General features: G+C 48.0%; 1 protein-coding gene across 2 annotated transcripts in view; it reads right to left on the bottom strand.

Moving 5' to 3' along the window:
- The window catches only part of IQGAP3 (IQ motif containing GTPase activating protein 3), a 307,137-nt gene that overhangs the window by 9,780 nt on the left and 274,376 nt on the right, over nucleotides 1-22,981 (bottom strand). For both annotated transcript variants that reach the window (XM_078671026.1, XM_078671027.1), the window contains 3 exons: nucleotides 21,408-21,574; nucleotides 19,854-19,955; nucleotides 18,765-18,873 (listed from right to left, as the gene is read on the bottom strand). In XM_078671026.1, the coding sequence (XP_078527152.1) occupies nucleotides 18,765-18,873; nucleotides 19,854-19,955; nucleotides 21,408-21,574 (378 nt within the window). The remainder of the gene's footprint in view (nucleotides 1-18,764; nucleotides 18,874-19,853; nucleotides 19,956-21,407; nucleotides 21,575-22,981) is intronic.

Raw genomic sequence — 22,981 nt, 5'->3', positions numbered from 1 at the left:
GGCACCCCATGACGTCGAGGCACCCCATGACGTCGAGGCACCCCATGACGTCGAGGCACTCCATGACGTAGTCCATGACCGTCCTGACTCGTTCAGAAGCGGTCGCTCCCCCATGCTCCCTGGCCACTTGAGTATCATAGTGCTACATTGCTCACTGCTGCAATTGAATTGCTCGCATTGCATTTAGAAATTGTTGTGCTTGTTTATTATCGTAGCGCTGCCTTGCCCATCATTGTACTGCTCACATTGCATTTGGAAATTGTTGTGCTTGTTTTGCTCGCATTGCATTTGGAAATTGTTGTGCTTGTTGATTATCGTAGCGCTGCCTTGCCCATCATTGTACTGCTCGCATTGCATTTAATAGTTTCTCTGTGCCTGACTATCATCGTAGCGCTCTATTGCCCATTACTATCACTGCTTTACTCGCACTGATCGGTAAATTAACTAGTGACTGATTGTGCCGGTGCCACTACTGCCCATAGCTATACTCCTCACTGTGCCCCAATCTCGTCCTGTTTCGCTTTTGTTTTTTGTTGCCATTTTGTTGTTGTTGTGCCTCCTGGCCCGTCTCTCCACCCCGCTCCCGCCTCCCAGCTGCTCCTCCCTCGCTCCGCCCCCCTCCACTATCCACTTATGTCAGAGCAACATACGCGCAGCGTACACGCGCAGCGGACGCGCCACATGCGCGCCAAAGGTAAGCCCGTCTACGCCCGTCCGCGCCTGGACCGCGCCCAGCGCCAGACCCCCTGGTCCCCGCAAAATCCACTCCACCCGCTTAACATACGACGCCGCAACCCTCTCTGCACTTAACCCCGGCCGACTCCCAAACTGCTACAAAGCCGCCCCAGGACACACCCATGGACCCTTCACCTGCCACTCCTGCAAGTTCGACTGCATCAGGACCCACACCAAATCCACAAACTCCAAACAGAGCTCCGACACTAACCACCTGAAGTGCATCCTGCTCAACACCCGCTCGGTCCACAGACACGCCATTGAACTTTGGAACCTACTCGACACCACATCACCGGACGTCGCCTTTCTCACAGAAACCTGGATGAACGCCTCATCAGCACCCGAGATCGCCATAACCATCCCGGACGGCTACGAGATCATCCGAAAGGACAGCACCAATCAAACAGGAGGTGGCATCGCCATCGGCCATAAGAACACCATCCGCATCACGACCAGTTCAGACGATAACATCGCAGCCGCCGAACACCTTCACTTCCAGATCCACACCGACCCCAAGACCACACTCAGAGGCACCCTCATCTACACCAGGACCCCGCACACAATTCAGCGAAGACATCACTGACTTCATCAGCCCACACGCCCTCCCCTCCAAGGACTACATTCTACTGGGAGACCTCAACTTCCACCTGGAAAAGAACAACGACAGCAACACCACCACCCTTCTGGACAACCTCGCCAATCTCGGACTCAAACAACTTGTTGACACCCCCACCCACTATGCCGGGCACACGCTCGACCCAATCTTCACCTCCAGCAAGCACATTTCCTTCAATCACACCACAGCTCTCCATTGGACGGACCACAGCTGCGTTCACTTCAACTACAAAAAGACCACGACCCACAACCACCCACAACCAATTCCCCGCAGAAACTGGAACAAAATTACCACCGACCAGCTTTTCACAGCGCTCCACCAAAACCCTCCTGCCAAATCATCAGACCCAAACCAAGCAGCCACCAACCTCACACAATGGATCACCCACAGCGCTGACGAATTAGCACCCCTGAAAAACCATCAAATCAAGCTAGGTAACAAAAAAGCCCCCTGGTTCAATGATGACCTTAAGAAATCCAAGAAGATCTGTCGCACCCTCGAGAAAGCCTGGCGAAAAAACCCAACCACCGACAACCTGGCCACCTTCAAGAACGCCACCCGCAAACACCACCAGCTGATCCGATCCACCAAGAAATCAGCATTCAAGGATCGACTCGACAACAACGTCCACAACAGCAAGGAACTATTTAACATCGTCAAAGAGTTTACCAACCCCAATGCCGGCACCAATGACATCACTCCCTCTCAAGACCTCTGCGACTCTCTAACCTCGTTCTTCCACAACAAGATCGCTGACATACATAACAGCTTTGGAGTCCAGTCCACCCCACCCACCTCCGAACTTAAACCCCCCCCCCAACAACCTTTGCGCCTGGAACACAATCACCACTGAAGACACCATCCGCCTGATGAACTCCATCCACTCAGGATCGCCAACCGACCCATGTCCCCACCACATTTTCAACAAAGCAGACTCCATTATCGCACCCCATCTCAGAGACGTCATCAACTGCTCCCTCAGCTCCGCTACCTTCCCGGAAAGCTGGAAACATGCCGAACTCAGCGCCCTCCTGAAGAAACCCACTGCAGACCCCACTGAACTTAAGAACTACCGCCCCATTTCGCTCCTCCCATTCCCTGCCAAAGTCATTGAGAAAGCCGTCAACAGTCAGCTCGCCACCTTCCTCGAATCCAACAAATCCCTCGACCCTTCGCAGTCCGGCTTCCGAGCCAAACACAGCACCGAGACAGCCCTCATCGCAGCAACAGACGAAATTCGAACTCTACTGGACAACGGAGAAACAGCTGCCCTCATCCTCCTTGACCTCTCTGCAGCCTTCGACACATGTCATAGTACCCTTGTACAACGCCTCAGCAACGTCGGGATACAAGGAAAAGCATTGGACTGGATCATCTCGTTCCTCGCCGGAAGAACCCAGAGGGTCCGACTCCCCCCTTTCAGATCAGAGGCCACCGAAGTCATCTGCGGCGTACCGCAAGGATCATCACTCAGTCCCACCCTCTTCAACGTATACATGAGTCCCCTCGCATCCATCGCGCGCCAACACAACCTCAACATCATCTCCTACGCTGACGACACCCAGCTGATCCTCTCCCTCACCAAAGACCCAAACACCGCCAAAACCAACCTACACGAAGGGATGAAAGAAGTAGCCGAGTGGATGAAGAACAGCCATTTAAAACTGAACTCGGACAAAACAGAAGTCCTCATTTTAGGATCATCCCCCTCCGCCTGGATGACTCATGGTGGCCACCGGCCCTGGGAATCGCACCCAGACCAACCGACCACGCACGTAACCTGGGCTTCATCCTGGACTCCTCCCTCTCGATGACCAGGCAAGTCAACGCTGTCTCATCATCATGCTTCAACATCCTACGTATGCTCAAAAATATCTTCCGTTGGATCCCCACCGAAACAAGAAAGATGGTCTTCCATGCACTGGTCACAAGCCGACTGGACTACGGAAACACCCTTTACGCCGGAACCACAGCCAAACTACAGAAAAAACTCCAACGCATCCAAAACGCTTCAGCCAGACTCATCCTAGACATCCCCCGCCAAGCTCACATTTCCGGTCACCTGAAAGACCTCCACTGGCTCCTCGTCAACAAGAGAATAACGTTCCGTCTCCTCACCCACGCACACAAAGCCCTCTACGACCTAGGACCCGAATACCTCAACACGCGCCTGTCCTTTTACACCCCCACCCGCCAACTACGATCGTCCAATCAAGCCCTCGCCGCAATTCCACGCATCCAAAGATCCACCATGGGGGGAAGATCCTTCTCCTACTTAGCGGCCAAGACCTGGAATTCTCTCCCCACCCACCACCGCCTTACACAGAACCACCTCTCCTTCAGAAAACAACTAAAAACTTGGATATTCGATATGTAATGTACCCCCCCTCCCTCAAGCGCCTTGAGACCCTCTGGGTGAGTAGTGCGCTATACAAATTTCAAACTTGAACTTGAGGCACTTAATGACGTCCTCGACGCCGACCGGAACCGCGTCATAGCTCCAACGTGCCCTTACTGGGGAGAACCCCAGAGGCCACAGCATGGGACTCGGTAGAGGACCTACCCTCTCCTTACCCAGAGGCTGAAGATGCCTTCAAACTCCTCTGTTCCAAACATGGGAGCTGAAGCCGCCTAGAAAAGAAGTTACAGAGAAGACAGGTGTCAAAAGACACAGGCAAGCACAGAATACAAACCCTGTGAGCTTCAGCTTTGGTCTTTAGTACAGCTGCAGACAAAGCACTTGTCAGACTAGAACTAGTATAAAGACAAGAAGACTGCCAAAAAAACACAGCAGAATGTAGATAAAGGCCAAAGACGTCGAGTGAAGCTGCAAAAATCCAAAATGATCACAAAAATAGTATAGAAAAAGCTCAAAAAGGAAGAGCTAATGCTCCAGGGTCCTGCTAGCAGGAGCCGGAAAAAAGAACTGAAAGTAAAAGGGACCTGCAGTGCATTATGGGATACTGTGAGGCTTCTGGAAAGTTCTCTTAAAGGCACAGTATCCTGTTTTGAGCCACATAATGGCAGCCTATGGGGCTTGTCTGTCCACTTCTTCCTCTCTATCATTCCAGAGGGTTTTTGCTGTCAAAGGCAAGGTTTTCTCTGTAAGAAAACCCTGGACAGGCTGTGCGGTTTGTGGATTTTGGTGGAATTTCTAGTTGAAGTACTGGACAGTGTAGCCTGTGGATATAGGCTGCATTATCTGTCTTTAAATTCTCTCTTAAGTGTCCGTGCAGTTCTGCATTTTTTCGACACTTTAAGAGATTATTTTTGATTGCTCCGGGGTCCGCGCACATGGGCGGGACTATTCACTAGATTATGACTATACACAGAGATCCCCTACTACAGAAACATGGTTACATACAGTAAGGAATAGGTTACTTACCCTGTAAGCCTCTATTTTGCTGCATGCAGTGCTGTAGATTCACATGCTGTGCATACTGCTGCCATCTAGTGTTGGGCTCGGACATTGCACACTGTTTTTTCTCAGAAGAAGCCTTTCGAGTCACGTGGTCTCGGTGACTCCTCCTCTAGATGTAGGTGCACGTGGTCACTGATTCCATTGTTAGATTGTCCCCCCCCCCCACAGCAGAGAGCAAGTATGGAGTAGTGTGTACAGGAATAATAGTGGCCATGCAAGCAGAAAGAATCATGGTAAAAAGGCCATTGAATGGCTTCCGGGGAGGAGGCACAAAGATGCTTACAGGTAAGTAACCTATTTAGCTAGTAGTATGGGTGGCTGTAGATACACATGCTAGGCACAGACTGAAAATCGGTGTTCCTCTAAGCTATGGCTAAGCAGTGGATGGTGCAGAGGTTTAAAATAAAGTCCTGAGGACAGCTTGACCAACTCTGGCTTATTTTGTTGCTAGAATATCCACACAATGTTTTGTAAAAGCTTGTGGGGTGGAGCAAGAGGCATCTCTTCATTTGATTGCTATGGGTATTTTCCCCAGGAGAAAGAATAGTAGCGCCAAACTTGCAGGTGAAGTGGGGCCTGGGGTAGGAAGATAGGGTCTTTTAGCTTTAGCATAGCAGGTCTGGAGGCATTTTACAATCTACCTGGAAAACCCCGCCTTCAAAATAGCATGGCCTTTATGAGGCTGAGAGAAAGCTACAAATAGCCGTTGTCTTTTGCAAAAAGATTTGGTCCCATCAAATGTAATAAATAAGAGTATGCTTGACATCAAGTGCGCTTTTCGCTACGGAGTCAGGTTGTGGAAAGAAGACTTGGAGCTCAATGGATTGGTGAAGATGAAACGAAAGAACCACAGTGGGCAACAACTTAGGACTGGTTCTGAGAAACACTTACTCTAATTGGAAAAACGGTTTTTGAAGAGTGAGGGCCTGCAATTCTTTGATGTGTTTAAGTGAGATGATATCAATGAGGAAGGCTGCCTTCCAAGAGAGGAGCTGCAGGGGGCATGAATGCAGGCCTCAAAGGGTGGCCCCATAAGTCTGGTGAGAACAATATTGATTCCAGACTGGGACAGGAAGTACTCTAGATGGGATCCACTGCTCAAGGTCCTTCATAAAGGCTTTGATAACAGGGGTATTGAAGAGAGACAAGCATTCTCTGTTGTACATGTATGCGGCAATAACACCTAGCTGTAGCCTGATTGAGGTGTAAACCAACCCCGATTTCTGAAGCTGTAAGAGGTAGTTGAGAATGTGCTGCACTGTAAACGCGAGTGGTTTAATGCTGTTTGGGGCACAGTGATGGATGGCCCAGTGCCTAATCTGTTGGGCTAGGGCAGACGGGGGGAGGTCAGCAAGTGCCACTCTGATTCTGCAGATCGAACATGGCGCTCATGCTGTCAGTACACAACAGGACTACATTGCTTTGAATCTGTAGGAGAAACATTTTGAGAGGTAGTCGAACGGCTAACAGCTCCAAACGGTTGATGTGGACAACTTGTAGATAAGGTGGCCACAGACCTTGGACGGCTATATTGTTTAGCTGTTCCCCACAGCCAGCTAAGGGCACATCTTCAGTGAGGTCACCTGCGGCACAGGGTCTGCGAAGGGTCTGGCCTGCAACAGGTTGTTGCTGTTCCACCACTGCAGAGAGTGATAGTTACTGGCCCTGATCAACGTTAGATTATCCATGCGACCCTCCGCTTGTGACAACTGGCTTGACAGGCACTCTTGAAGCAGGCACATATGAAGCCTGGCATGGGGCACCATCGCTATGTATGTAGCCATCATTCCTAGCAAGTGCATACCAGTGCGGATTGAGAGCGGACTGGGTAGCTGAAAAGATGCAGCAGCTGTTGGAACGCATGCAACTCTCTGAGGGCTGGGAAAAGCTTTGCGCACAAAAAAACTGAGGACCACCAGGGATATGTCCTGCTGTTCCAGCCATGTCTAGAGATGCAGGGCCTTGACAAAGGGTCCACAATCCCACCAGCCCCGTTTGCTGCAGGGCCACATGGCAGTGGTGTTATCTGTGAACACCTGCACTAGCCTTCCCTGAATGGAGGGTAGAAAGGCTTTCAATGCCAATCGGATCAGTCCAAGCTGCAACAGGTTGATGTGGAGTCTCAATTCTGCCGAAGACCAGAGTCCTCTGATCTCGACCTCTCCCAGATGGCCAAACCAGACCGGAAGTGACGCATCTGTCACTACTGTCAGATCTGGTTAGGGAATGGAGAGGGGTCTGCTGCTGACTCAATCGCGGTTCGTAAACCACCACTGCAAGTCCTTTACAGTTCACTCTGAGATCTGGACCATGTCGGTGAGATTCCCCTGATGCTGCACCCACCGGAACTTCAGGTCCCACTGCAGAGCCTGCATATGCCAACAGGCATGCATTACCAGCAGGATGCAGTAGGCCATGAGGTCCATCAATCTCAGAGTCAGTCGCATCGAAATCCAGGATAGAGGCTGAAACATTGGTATCATAGCCTGAATATCCTGGATTCGTTGTTCGGGAGGATAGGCCAGAAACTGCACTGCGTCCAGAACAGCTCTGATGAAAGGGAACGTCTGAGAGGAAGTCTGGTGTGAGTTCCGAACGTTGATAGTGAACTTCAGAGAATGCAGGAGGTCGGCCGTAGTCTAGAGGTCAGAGACGACAGCCTGGGGCAAGCCCATCTTCAACAGTCAGTGTCGAGATAGGTGAGGAATGGCACCCCTGATCTCCGCAGATGAACTGCAACCACCACCATCACCTTAGTAGACAACCGAGGGGTGTTGGCGGGGCCAAAGGGGAGCACAGTGAACTGAAAGTGCTCATGGCCCACCATGAACCCCTGCAGGAATGTGGAAATATGCGTTCTGCAAGTCCAACACTACCATCCCATTTCCTGGATCCGGGGCAGATAGGACCCCAGCTAGTGTGAGCATTTTGAGCTTCTCCTTCTTGAGGAAGGAATAGCGAGCGCAGGTAGAGGACAGGATAAAGGCCTCTGTCCTTCTTGTGCACCAGAAAGTAGTGGGAATAGCAACCCGACCCACTTCTTGCGTCAGCACTCTCTCTGTGGCTCCTTTGGCCAAAAGAGCTGCCACTTCTTGGTGGAGGAAGGATAGGTGATCCTCCGTCAGCCGATCGTAAGTAGGTGGCAAAGATGGAGTGGTAATCTTGAAGGGAGGAAGTAGCCCCTTTGGACAATCTGCAAAAACCACCTGTCTATATTATGGACTGTCAGTGGGGCAGATGATGGCGAATCCTGCCGCCCACTGGGTACCTATTGTGGTAAATGTGAAGACTAGAAGGGTTTGGAGGCTATGGCTGCTGGGGGAGGGTGGGAGGGGGTGGTAGTGGGCTGACCTGACCGCTGGCTATCCAACTCACGGGGCCGGTAGGTACCGTGTTCACGCAGAGGCTGGAAAGCTTGCGCGCTGCGGTGGCTGGGCAGAATAAGAACGTGGGTGTACTCCCTTTCCATGACCATGAAAGGTGGATGGAGGGTGACAAGGAGGCATGAAAAGGTCCAAGGGCCTGGCCATAGCCCTGCTGCCCTTACAGAACTCCAGCTCTGAATCCCCCCTGTTGCCGAACAGAAGGGAGCCATCAAAGGGCATGTAGTAAACAAAAGGGGGAGGGAGAGGGAGAAGTGGATTCTGTCTCCCCTAACACTACTCATAAACAAAAGGAATCCACTGAGTGGGGTTTGGTTGTCGCTGCAATGGTGAGGAGCAACCAGTGTTGTTTAAATACCCCTCACACACCAACAGGCCCCTTGGTGTCATGCTTCATCATCGGGGTCTTCGCAAACCTCTACGGGATGCGGCGTGCTACGACTCACGACTACGTAGGAGCACTATCTGTGAACTATGTGCTGGTGTGTGTGGGTAAATAATGTGAGTGGTGAGGTGAAAAGTGAAAAATTAAAAAATACCTGGCACGTAAGTACTGAAAATTTTTTTTTAATTAGTCTTCGGCTGGTATCATTAAAAGAGTGCTAGAGAGGTTGTTTTTTACTGATTAGGGTAAAGCAACCATATTAGTGCGTCGACATGTTTCGGAGTGGAAAAACTCCTTCTTCAGGACGAGGATGTGCACTACTTATCCCCACCTTACTCACATGTATGTAGATATAAAAGTGTGCTCTACAAAAATAATTTTAGGTGAAAATGTACCCATCTGTTTTAAGGTTGTAAAGTCCGGTGCGCCCAATTGGCGAAGAACTGAACCTGTGAATAGAGAAAGGTCAAATAAACCATGATGTAATACACATATTCAGGTAGCACTGTGTAAATACACAGGAGGGTAACAAGGAGCAAAAATGAAGGTCCAGGAACCTTAAAAAGAAAAAGAAAATAACGAACAACACAAAGACTGGGACACACATTAATGGTCTGGCGATGCCCTGAGATGAGAAAATATGACATAGATGTACATTGCTTACTTATAGTGATGGGCCAAATTGCCTCATGAGCCAAAACGTTGTAAGGGGGTCCGTTCTGCCCGTTGTGGCAACCTGTGAGGTATTCAAGGGAGTGAGTTAAAGCATTATGAATCCTCGATCTTAGTAAAGGTTTTCAGGCCAGTGAAAAGCTCCCATACACACAAACACACACTCACGGTTACGTCCAGGGCTGTGTGGCTCTCTACCCCTCCACGCAGCTCCGACGAATGGTCGACTTGGTCAGAGGTGAGCCCTTTTATAGTGTTCCTCTGTCCCTAATTGACCACTTTTTGAAAACGGAAAAGGACCATATAGGGGCCTGACCCTCCGTTTCTAATCCGCTTCTGCGCTGAATGGGTAGGGCGTTCCCATGGTGGTGCGCATGTGCGAAAGGGTAGTGACTCTCGCCGGTGCCTGCGCATCGCAGTAGTGTCTCTGTTACCCTCCGCAGGCACACTGAGTCATTAGCGCATGCGCGGGGAAAAGCTAACTCCACATTCGCGCATGGCAGAGTGCCCTTTGGAAAAACCTCTGTTTTAGGCATATTTTCAAGTGGAAAAAAAGTGTGGGCGGGCTAGGCGCGGGGGGGAAAAATAATTAATTAATAAGGCATGAAATGGCGACTTTTTTTGGGGGGGAAATATCATAATTCCCATCGTTAGAAATTACAGAAAATGGACTCCCATATAGCATTTGGAGCACCTTGACTACATGGTGTCTAGGGGCTCAAAGTTAACATTTAGGGCTTGAATTGACAAAGTTATTAGGGGGAATATAGAAGAAGGCTATATCATAATTCCCATGGTTAGAAATTGCAGAAATTACAGAGAATGGTTAGAAATTGCAAAAAATTGCAAAAATTACAGAAAATGGACTACCATCCAGCATTGGAGCACCTTAACTACATGGCGTCTGGGGGCTCTAGTTTAACGTAATTGGCTCCATGGGATGGAATCGTTCAACCCCGTGACATCTGAGCCCAGACGAAACACCCATCTCTGTTCTTTTTCAAACAAGCCTCTTTCTGAAGGCAACTGTTCAATTACTGTCCAGTGTATATCATTTACACAGTGCTGCGCCTCAAGGAAATGTGATGCCATTTTTGTAGTCTGTTTCTTACATCTCACATTGCTCTTGTGTTCATTAATTCTGATTTTCACAGCACGTGTCGTCATTCCCACGTACTCTTTTCCACAAGGGCATGTGATGAGATACACCACATTGCGGCTGTTACAATTCGTGACAGCACGTTGTTCCCACTTAGTGCCATTTTTGAATTCGAGACTCAGGCTTTTCTCAGTGAGGTGGCAATTGTTACAATTACCACACGGGTAATGCCCATGTAGACCTTGCAGCCTAGTCTGTTGTATTGCATTGGTTTGGGGTCTTGTATGTACCAAGATATCTTTCAGATTTCTTCCTCTCTTGTGAGCAAAAATGGGTTTCTCTAGGACTAGACTCCCACTTGTCAGGATACGCCAATGTTTATTAACCAGCTTGGAAATCTGGTTTGAGACAGGGCTGTATGTCGTGACACAGACTGTTCTGTTTTCTGTTTCTTCTTTTGGGGGATTATCTTCCAAGAGAGCTTCCCGGTTATTATTGCGGGCTCTTTTCATAGCCTGATTTATGATTTTGTTTGGATATTTCCTTTGTTGCAATTTCTTACTCAGGTCCAGTGCTTGGGTTTTGTACTTCCCCACATCGCTGCAGTTGCGGCGCAGGCGTAGGAACTGCCCGTATGGTAAGTTCTCTCTTAGGTGACGTGGGTGAAAACTGTCGAACCTAAGGAGGCAGTTCCTAGCTGTAGGTTTAAAGTGTGTCTCGGTTTTTAAATGGCCTGCTTCATGGTAAATGTTTAGGTCTAGAAAAACCATTGATTCATTGGACATTTGATGGGTAAATTTCAGGAAGTCATTCTGGTTGTTAATCCATTGCATGAACTCCATGACAGATTGGTTATTTCCTTCCCATATGACCAAGACGTCATCAATATAACGCCTCCAGGAGAGGATCTTACTCCTGAACGGATTGTTTTGGTGAAGGATTTTGGTGGTCTCCAAATGGTGTACATAGAGACCTGCCAGGCTCGGCGCAAATGTGCTGCCCATGCTGGTCCCATGGCGTTGCAAGTAAAGGGTTCCTTCGTACTCAAAGAAGTTCTTAGTGAGGGCCATCGAGATGCATTCCATCACTACACCCCGTGGGGTATGGTAGTTCCATTGTTTGCTGTATAATACTTCCTCAATGATGAGGAGAGTTTCATCGTGTGGGAGACTGGTATAAAGGCTCTCCACATCGAGGCTCAGTAACATTTGAGAGTCAGGATTAAAAGGGTGGTCTTTTAGCAGTTGGAGCACGGCTTTTGTGTCCTTGAGATACGTGTCAGTGGCCTGTACCAACGGTCTCAAGAAAGCATCTGCGAATTTAGAAAGCGGTTCCAGTATAGATGCAATGCCAGACACGATTGCCTAATTCCGACATGACTGCTTTTTCAAAAGCTAGGACTTCAACTGGAAGCTGATTTAGCTTAATAGTCCTGACAAAATCCTGAACCTCTTTGTGTAGGAGGAATATATCTGGCTTGTTCGTGGGGACGTAGCCTAGGCCTTTATTCAGTACTTGTTTTTGCATGTCGGTTAGTGGCCAAGGTGATATATTTATAACTAGGTCCCTCTCTTGCTGGTTGACGCTTGACCCGCTGTCATGCTCCTGGTGTGCATTCTGGGGTCTGTCTCGGTCACCGGCTGCCAGGTGACGTTGTTCCCTCTCTTGTTCCTGCCTCTGTTGGATCCTGGGCCCCATGATAAAAAAGGCTGTTGATTTGGCTGTGGTGCAGTGGACGGGTCTTCTCCCCACTGTGGGCACCTAGAGTCGAGACATCCGACACAGGCTTAAAACCTAAGTCTTCCTTCACACCACAGGACAATCAGCTTCCAGTTGAAGTCCTAGCTTTTGAAAAAGCAGTCATGTCGGAATTAGGCAAAATGGATACTGACTCTAGAGTTTTCCAAAATATGAGCAGACTAGAGAATGAAGCAGTAAGGGAACTGTCTCAAAACAAACTGATCGTCATAAAACCCGCGGATAAGGGCGGGGCTGTCGTGATTCAAACGGCGACGGCATACGAACAAGAATGCAGGAGACTCCTCGCAGATAGAAGGAATTATCAGGTTCTGGATGAGGACCCCACAGAGTCCATACACATCCAAGTAGGAGCAATGACTGAAGAAGCTCTTAGCCATGATTGGCTTTCAAAGAAGGAGGCACTTTTCTTGACACAAAAAAACCCACGGATACCTTATTTCTACACGATACCCAAGGTTCACAAGAATCTAGAGAACCCTCCGGGTCGACCCATCGTGTCTGGCATTGCATCTATACTGGAACCGCTTTCTAAATTCGCAGATGCTTTCTTGAGACCGTTGGTACAGGCCACTGACACGTATCTCAAGGACACAAAAGCCGTGCTCCAACTGCTAAAAGACCACCCTTTTAATCCTGACTCTCAAATGTTACTGAGCCTCGATGTGGAGAGCCTTTATACCAGTCTCCCACACGATGAAACTCTCCTCATCATTGAGGAAGTATTATACAGCAAACAATGGAACTACCATACCCCACGGGGTGTAGTGATGGAATGCATCTCGATGGCCCTCACTAAGAACTTCTTTGAGTACGAAGGAACCCTTTACTTGCAACGCCATGGGACCAGCATGGGCAGCACATTTGCGCCGAGCCTGGCAGGTCTCTATGTACACCATTTGGAGACCACCAAAATCCTTCACCAAAACAATCCGTTCAGGAGTAAGATCCTCTCCTGGAGGCGTTATATTGATGACGTCTTGGTCATATGGGAAGGAAATAACCAATCTGTCATGGAGTTCATGCAATGGATTAACAACCAGAATGACTTCCTGAAATTTACCCATCAAATGTCCAATGAATCAATGGTTTTTCTAGACCTAAACATTTACCATGAAGCAGGCCATTTAAAAACCGAGACACACTTTAAACCTACAGCTAGGAACTGCCTCCTTAGGTTCGACAGTTTTCACCCACGTCACCTAAGAGAGAACTTACCATACGGGCAGTTCCTACGCCTGCGCCGCAACTGCAGCGATGTGGGGAAGTACAAAACCCAAGCACTGGACCGGAGTAAGAAATTGCAACAAAGGAAATATCCAAACAAAATCATAAATCAGGCTATGAAAAGAGCCCGCAATAATAACCGGGAAGCTCTCTTGGAAGATAATCCCCCAAAAGAAGAAACAGAAAACAGAACAGTCTGTGTCACGACATACAGCCCTGTCTCAAACCAGATTTCCAAGCTGGTTAATAAACATTGGCGTATCCTGACAAGTGGGAGTCTAGTCCTAGAGAAACCCATTTTTGCTCACAAGAGAGGAAGAAATCTGAAAGATATCTTGGTACATACAAGACCCCAAACCAATGCAATACAACAGACTAGGCTGCAAGGTCTACATGGGCATTACCCGTGTGGTAATTGTAACAATTGCCACCTCACTGAGAAAAGCCGGAGTCTCGAATTCAAAAATGGCACTAAGTGGGAACAACGTGCTGTCACGAATTGTAACAGCCGCAATGTGGTGTATCTCATCACATGCCCTTGTGGAAAAGAGTACGTGGGAATGACGACACGTGCTGTGAAAATCAGAATTAATGAACACAAGAGCAATGTGAGATGTAAGAAACAGACTACAAAAATGGCATCACATTTCCTTGAGGCGCAGCACTGTGTAAATGATATACACTGGACAGTAATTGAACAGTTGCCTTCAGAAAGAGGCTTGTTTGAAAAAGAACAGAGATGGGTGTTTCGTCTGGGCTCAGATGTCACGGGGTTGAACGATTCCATCCCATGGAGCCAATTACGTTAAACTAGAGCCCCCAGACGCCATGTAGTTAAGGTGCTCCAATGCTGGATGGTAGTCCATTTTCTGTAATTTTTGCAATTTTTTGCAATTTCTAACCATTCTCTGTAATTTCTGCAATTTCTAACCTTGGGAATTATGATATAGCCTTCTTCTATATTCCCCCTAATAACTTTGTCAATTCAAGCCCTAAATGTTAACTTTGAGCCCCTAGACACCATGTAGTCAAGGTGCTCCAAATGCTATATGGGAGTCCATTTTCTGTAATTTCTAACGATGGGAATTATGATATTTCCCCCCCAAAAAAAGTCGCCATTTCATGCCTTATTAATTAATTATTTTTTCCCCCCGCGCCTAGCCCGCCCACACTTTTTTTCCACTTGAAAATATGCCTAAAACAGAGGTTTTTCCAAAGGGCACTCTGCCATGCGCGAATGTGGAGTTAGCTTTTCCCCGCGCATGCGCTAATGACTCAGTGTGCCTGCGGAGGGTAACAGAGACACTACCGCGAGGCGCAGGCACCGGCGAGAGTCACTACCCTTTCGCACATGCGCACCACCATGGGAACGCCCTACCCATTCAGCGCAGAAGCGGATTAGAAACGGAGGGTCAGGCCCCTATATGGTCCTTTTCCGTTTTCAATAAGTGGTCAATTAGGGACAGAGGAACACTATAAAAGGGCTCACCTCTGACCAAGTCGACCATTCGTCGGAGCCGCGTGGAGGGGTAGAGAGCCAGACAGCCCTGGACGTAACCGTGAGTGTGTGTTTGTGTGTATGGGAGCTTTTCACTGGCCTGAAAACCTTTACTAAGATCGAGGGCTCATAATGCTTTAACTCACTCCCTTGAATACCTCACAGGTTGCCACACCGGGCAGAACGGACCCCCTTACAACGTTTTGGCTCATGAGGCAATTTGGCCCATCACTATAAGTAAGCAATGTACATCTATGTCATATTTTCTCATCTCAGGGCATCGCCAGACCATTAATGTGTGTCCCAGTCTTTGTGTTGTTCGCTATTTTCTTTTTCTTTTTAGGGTTCCTGGACCTTCATTTTTGCTCCTTGTTACCCTCCTGTGTATTTACACAGTGCTACCTGAATATGTGTATTACATCACGGTTTATTTGACCTTTCTCTTTTCACAGGTTCAGTTCTTCGCCAATTGGGCGCATCGGACTTTACAACCTTAAAACAGATGGGTACATTTTCACCTAAAATTATTTTTGTAGAGCACACTTTCATATCTACATACATGTGAGTAAGGTGGGGATAAGTAGTGCACATCCTCGTCCTGAAGGAGTATTTCCACTCCGAAACATGTCGACGCACTAATATGGTTGCTTTACCCTAATCAGTAAAAAACAACCTCTCTAGCACTCTTTGAATGATACCAGCCGAAGACTAATAAAAAAATTTTTTCAGTACTTACGTGCCAGGTATTTTTTAATTTTTCACTTTTCACCTCACCACTCACATTATTTACCCACACACACCAGCACATAGTTCACAGATAGTGCTCCTACGTAGTCGTGAGTCGTAGCACGCCGCATCCCGTAGAGGTTTGCGAAGACCCCGATGATGAAGCATGACACCAAGGGCCTGTTGGTGTGTGAGGGGTATTTAAACAACACTGGTTGCTCCTCACCATTGCAGCGACAACCAAACCCCACTTAGTGGATTCCTTTTGTTTATCAAAGGGCATGTCCACGAGTGATGTCTGGACATCCTGGAAAAGCCAGTAGTCCTCAACCAGGCGTATCGCTGCAGGGCCACTGCTGACAAAAAAGTTGTGTTGAGTGGGTGGTGTCTAGTCCACATCTAATGGTAAACTTAGCTGCATCCCTCCCTTCGGCAACAGCCAGGGAGGGCAGGGCCGAGGCTTCCTCCGGGACACTAGGCAACACCTGTGCAACGGTATCCCAAAGAGCTTGGGAATAGCTGGCCAAAAGGCAAATCTGGTATTCACCTTGAGCAATGCCAGGCTGGTGGAAGAAAACTTTTTCTTGCTTAAATTGCCCAGCCTCTTGGATTTCTGATCAGACAGGGTGGTTGGAAATGCACCAGGATTTACCTATGAAGTAGAGGCTTGGACCACCAAGATCTCCGGGGTAGGGTGTTTTGTGAGGAATTTGGCGTCCCCTGGAGTGGGGCTGTGGCAGCGGGTAATTTTCCAATTCACAGGAGCCCCTGTGCTGGGCTTGGACACATTCCCAAGCAAGATATCAGTAAGTGGTTTGTTGAATGAGAGAAGTGACTCGGAAGGGGACACTCCAGATTGAAGCACTTCCATCAAGACATTAGTTGCGACTGCTGCTGACGGCAAGCGAAGGTCCAGCACCTCAGTCGCATTCCACACAAGGATTGGGAATAAAGCTACCTCCTCCTTAGCCACGGTAGGGAGAGAAATCATGCCAGTCTCTGGCGAAGTGTCCACTTCATTGGCTTCACCCAGATCCTCACTCTAGTCCATTGAGTCGTAAGGCTGGCATTCATCAAGGTCCAGCGACCTCTCCCATGATTCCCTAAGTCCTAGCCCTGAGTAATAGGGCTTAGCCTCCTGCCTGGAAGGCATGGCTCTAGTCGGCACAGGAGTCGGCATTGGGCAACGCCCCTCCAGCTTCATGTCAAAGTCAGGTATGCAAATGGGGATGGCACCGCAGGTAGGCGCCAGCACCGCGCCAGGGAAATTTGACATGGCACAAATGGCATCTATCTGGATCCATATGTGGATCCCTGGGCCCCGAATGGTGCCAAAGGTGTCGGCGTGGATTCTGTAGGCGCCCCTCCCAAACCTGCGAGGCCAAAGGCGCGCAGGAGGAAACTGGCCACCCAAATATGAGGTGCATAGTCTCATAAAATTCTCTCAACTGGGGGGGGTCGTTCTGGATCCCTGAAACTCGAGGAGGTGTTGAACCGGCCCAGGCGCTGGCGTAAACACGGAGCCAGGCCTCCAGTGACACCTCCTCATTTTGTCAGCCGACAAATGAGGGGATGTTGAAGCATACTTCGACTTCTACTTGTGGCGAAACTCACCCAAATAACCCGATGGATTAAGAGTGGTAGGAGCTTCTTGGACTTTGCGACCCCTCCCTTCCTCTCGACCAGGATCTGGATCATCGCACGCTGTGCCGCCAGGGGCATGAGTGATCGCTCCCTCAAGGCCTTCGAGTGAATGACGCTGCAATTGGAGCAGGCATGGGACGCACTCAAGTCACCAAAGGCACACACGGTGTGGGTCTGCCACGTCATTGAGCGGTGACAAGCTCCACAGAGCTTGAAGCCGGCCCCAGTAACAAAACTGCCCCCCACCCCCCCGGGGAAACGTCCGGTGCCCACTACGGCCAGTCCGGCCCTGCAGCCAAGCACCATCCATACACACAGCCAGACAAGGACCAGTAACGTACATCGCCAGCCAAGCACCATTCCACGCACACCACCAGGCAAGCGCCAATCTACACACACCACCAGGCAAGCGCCAATCTACACACACCACCAGGCAAGCGCCAATCTACACACACCACCAGGCAAGCGCCAATCTACACACACCACCAGGCAAGCGCCAAGGCAAGCGCAAATCTACACACACCACCAGGCAAGCGCCAATCTACACACACCACCAGGCAAGAGCCAATCTACACACACCGCCAGGCAAGCGCCAATCTACACACACCACCAGGCAAGCGCCAATCTACACACACCGCCATCAATCGCGAGTCCACCCACACCATTAGCCAAGTGAAGGTCCACACACCGCCAGCAAAAGGTCAGTACACGCAGACCGTCAGTCAAACTCCAGTACTCACTCACTCACTCTTTGGTTTCTAGTGGTTTTCTGCCCCCGCTTAGGTGCAGATGAGACTAAAAATATCACTAAAACTGCCAAAATGTATGCCTAAAAAAAAAGGGAGCGACCCTTGGCTATGGGGCTACTCACTGGCATGTCCATAAACATTTCCCTGCTGCCTAGTGGGCATGGCCATTCTGGGCAGCCCCCACCCCTACGTGTAAAAAAACAACAATCCCTGGTGCCTGGCCCATTGTTTTTTTTTTGGGGGGGGGGTGGGCATTTGCATGCCCTTTTGGGCAGGTCCCACAGCTATACACAATAAAAATCCCTTGTGCCTAGTAGGCTGTCTGCCCCCCGAGGGGCAGATTAGGGGCTATTGACCCCATCTGCCTCCCATGAGGGGGTGGGGGGGTCAGAAAGACTGGAATTTTGAGGGTGTGTGGATTTGGCATGCCCATCTCGGGCAGCCCCCACCCCTAAATACAATTAAAAAAAGAATCCCCTCCCCCGGGGTGGGCTTTTTGCCCACCCCGGGGGAGGGGGGGGGGGCAGAGAGACTGAATAGCCCCAAGAACAATTGGGGGGAGCAAAGGCCCTTGGCCAAGGGGCCGCTCCCCCCACCCTGGTGTCCAGTGGGTGGATCCCTGAATAAGGATGGTGAGAACATAGAAACTGAAGTAGAAGAGTAGGGAGAGGTAGAATAAGAGGCTCTGCCAGCATGGGGAGCAAAAGAAATTTGTAGTGTCACTGACTGTTCAGTGTGGGGTCTCTGCCTGATTCCAGATTTCACATTCTTTTACACTTTTGCACTGTGTAACCATCGCAACACGCCTAGATAATTTGCTGCACCATGAATGAATGTGTGAGGCCACTCACCTGATAGTTAAGTTGAAACTTCTCCATATCAACTCCCATAAACTTTGCCTTTACTTGGAATTTGCCAGGCTCATCACAGGGAATTATGTCAAAAATCACATTCCGAAACCTGAAAAGAACACGAGAAACAACCAAGAGGTAAAATTAACTCCAACACCTGCAATGCTCGAGTGACTTAAGCATCAGCACAGTATATCCTTGGCATATGTTTGTACCTTGCAGATGGCAATGTTGGCATCAGATCTATTTATAGAAAGGACCCGCTCTCAAGAGTCCAGCACACCACAGAGCAAGCCTGCTACCCAAATTCACAATAAAACACATGCTTCGGTTTCAGAGTGAACCTTTATCACATCAACGTAACACTGGCACGTCCCATGATGGAAACACCAGATATGGAACAAGCCTCAAAGACACATGGAAGATTTCAGCAGTAAATTACATATGGCTCCAGGATGTAATACCTAAAGAAACTAGTCAGGTGCACAAACACTAACACAAATAAATGCACAGAAGAGAGCCTGCATTCGGTCAAAGGACACGATACTAGAGCAGCCGGTCAGTTACATTAATCAGATAAAGCCCGAACAGTGCCTAGTAGTAAGCGTCACCCTAGATAACACGACACATCCAGCCACCTGGACCACATCAGAATGTGACCTCCAGTTGGTATTTATGGACCCTTTTATCATAGTGGGATCAAGCATCAACACACAATTTATGATACACTGTATCAGTATTCCTGCCCAAAGGGGGACAAGCATCACTTTATTTTACCCACTGTACAGTATGAAGCATGCCATGTAACTAATGCAAATTGAATTCCAGCATTCAACTATAAGAGATGTGGCTGCTATTCCAGAATGTTATTGTTTAATTAAATTTAAACTGTTCCTGATTGCCAAGCCTCACTGATCTCCTTTTGATAATCAAAACCAGTTTCAACGGCAAAAAAAAAAAAAGGTTTTCTTTGAGATAGCATTTATTCTCATCTATGGTTCCTGCAGTAGAGTTTTTAAGTGATGTCTGGTTCAAACATAATAAATAGCAAATAACCACACTGGAAAAAACATTGTCAAATCGACTCACTGGCTGATGGGAAGATCCTCTATTTCTAGTAGGACTCCCTTTTCGAACAGTCTAGCAGCAGTGTAATTGAGTGAAGCCTGCTTCTTGCTCTTCCCGGACATCCTTTGAGTGCAAAAAAAAAGAAAAAGAAAAATATACTTAGTAAAACAAAATCACTTATGACAACTGCACAGTTGACTAGATAAAGCGGACTAAGCACTGGGTGGACAGTCAAATCTGGGGCATTATGCAGCAAGACACTTAGGCCCTGATTACTAGTCGCAGGGGTCTCCCTCACCGCCAGATTACAATTCGGGTGGTCAGATCGCCACAGCCCCACCCAAGCTGACAGGGAACCGTCTTTCCCTGGGGGTGTAGACTCATCCATATGCTTGGCGGGACCGCCGCAGTCCCGCCAAGCATATTAGGAGTTTACTCTCCGCCAGGGCTATCATGACTGTTCCTCCTACTCCATGTAAACCCTGGCGGAGAGGAAACAAAGGGGGCCCTACTGGGCCTCCGGTGCCTCTGTGCCCTGTGGATGCACACATGGAGGCATAACATGTGCCTCACCCCACTGTGTGCATGCACACCAGGACTTTTCAGTCCATGAACTGTTTTTTGGTGTTCCCATTGCGGTGCCTGTTTTTAGAGACACTGCAGTGGGTACGTCCAAAAAAAGCCTGCCAGACAGGAGGAAACTCCTAATCTGGCAGGCAGCCTACCGCTGCTTTGGCGGAGGTAGGCGGCAGGGTATACCTGGCGTCGCAGCGCCAAAGCCGTAAACGGGCCCTTAATTGGTAGGACCTATGTAATACCTCACTGCTTGGAAAACAGACAAGGCAAATAAAAGCCACAGCAAAAAGCTAACAAAATAATAAGTCAGCAGAAATTGTTACAAGAGGCAGGCTAAGCTTCTTAGCACAAACTACTCTGCAGAGATACTGTAAAGTATGCAGTGGGATGAGAGCTTGGTGAGTCTGCAGGCAACCTAGATAACCTGGATTTACTGCAGAGTCAACTGAAAGCAATCATTTGTTGCCTGACAATCTATACACAATCTGTTTCTTCAGGTACGAGAAGATTACTGCACGTGACAGCAAAAGAAGAGGAGACGCAAAGAGCCTGCCTGAGATTCAGCGAGTTGATAAACCAACCTGGCCTGCTAAAGCAAGTGTGCAAAGCTCGAACTGTTAAAAGCCAAGAGAAAAATTGTCAAGAAGTCAATAATCAGCGAATTGGTCTCGTGATATGGCCTAGTTGGGTCCTGTGCTGTGAGCAAAGGAATCAGATGCTTTAGACAACCAAAAGCAAACCGGCATTGATTTAGCTTTACACCCTTACAATGTCAAGAGTGCTTTTTATCTTTGAAACAGCTATTCACACCAATCAACAATCCAACTCTTATAAGGATTGACGTGAACCATCAAAACAGTTGATATTACGATAAATGCTTTTGCAGTTGAAACACTGTCACGAAAATGCCCACACTTTTATTGATCTCTTCCATCATTGCGCAAGAAGAGCCTCACACCCTCCTTGAGGATGTAAAGAGAATTTACATCCATAACTTACTTGCTGTTAGCAGCCAAGTTATCCAGACAAGTTTTAATGTATTGGTTGTAGTAATCTATTTGTTCTTCGTAGAATGCAGTTTTGGAATTTAAACCCTGGGAAGTTTGCTTGAGTTTCACCAGTTCATTCCTGCGGTGCTGCCGGTATCGTCTCTGGTTCCGAATATCCTACAATAAAACACAGAGGTACTGCAAGTTATTAAATACATTTTTTATTTCAGATAAGGGCTTTGTTGGTCTGGAGGGCTTTGCTATTGGTGTAAAGTCTGGTGTTTCTTTTGTACTTGTGCTGAATTGTATTCAGTTTGTAATTCATTGTGTTTCAATTATAATTTGTTTTAATTTGATCTTTTGCACAGTGTTCTGAAGGCTTGGGGGGGATCAGATTCACAATTCTTTGGTGTTTGAGCAGGTATTTGTATGAGGTTGAAGTATTCCAACAGCACAGCATAGCCAAAAAACAACCTTACTAGACCATATTTACCAGGACTAAGGATTCAAATATGTGGACTCTGTGAAAATGTTGTATATGCATCTTCCAAAACCAAAGGATTTTATTGTCAGACATCCATGTTTAAAGCTACCACCCAGAAGCCTTCTGTAGGGCACTTTACCACCATTTAAATTCAACACATTATGGACAAAACAAAGAAAAGAAATGGGATGGGATGAGATGGGCGAGCCAGGTAGCAACTGTTGACATCTGCAGTGTTGCAAGTCAATGCAGTGAGAGGGGCGCCAAGACCAAAGGGACAGGGCTCTGTAATAAACTGTCGACGTATTTAGTGGGCCAAGTTTGAGGACCAAAGAGAAGAAATTGATTGTTATCATGTGGTTTGACTGATTCCGTCAAGCGGACCAAAATCAATGACATGTGATTGTCTTGTTTTTTCTCTCTCCTCTATTCTACTTAGTTATGCAATGTATTTTTAATATGTTTTATTTTAATTATGCTTTGTTGGATTTAAACAAGTCTGTATTGATTATTCACAAGGAGACTTTTGGATAAATTTGTAATAGTCTTTTTTACTGAGTTGTTCGACATCTGGCTTAATCATAATTATGGAGGGATGGATGACTATTGTGAGAGTGTATATGTTTGCAACCTGTGAATGAACAAGTGATTCCAAAGGGAATTATTTTTTGACCCACCAATCGGCAGTGTTGCAACACATATTGGTTGCTTAGGCTTGGAGAATGGACACTGTTCAAAATGCGGAACCAAACTCCTGGAGAGCGTAGAGCAACAGGGACTACACCAGGCCTGGACTACAAAGTGGACCAGGCACTTCTATTGCTTTCCCAGAAGACACACACTCTATAAATTACTCTTCATGATAACTTAAATTGAACTTAGAAGAGCTCTCATCTTCTTTAGGATGAGCAAAGAAGGAAATAAAGAAGCAACAGCGAATCCAGATTCAAACAGCCTTACTGTGCCTAAATTTGAGGAAACTGGACGACTCTAGCCAGACATTGATATAACGTCACCGGCTCGCAGAGAAATAGACAATCAAATTAAGGTTCTGTGGCATGTTTGAGAACAGACCCAGAATATAAAAAGTAGGATCCTAT

Source organism: Lissotriton helveticus, chromosome 12, assembly GCF_964261635.1.
Source record: "Lissotriton helveticus chromosome 12, aLisHel1.1, whole genome shotgun sequence".
In the NCBI taxonomy this organism is placed as follows: domain Eukaryota; kingdom Metazoa; phylum Chordata; class Amphibia; order Caudata; family Salamandridae; genus Lissotriton; species Lissotriton helveticus.
This window is presented reverse-complemented; position numbering and strand designations above follow the sequence as displayed.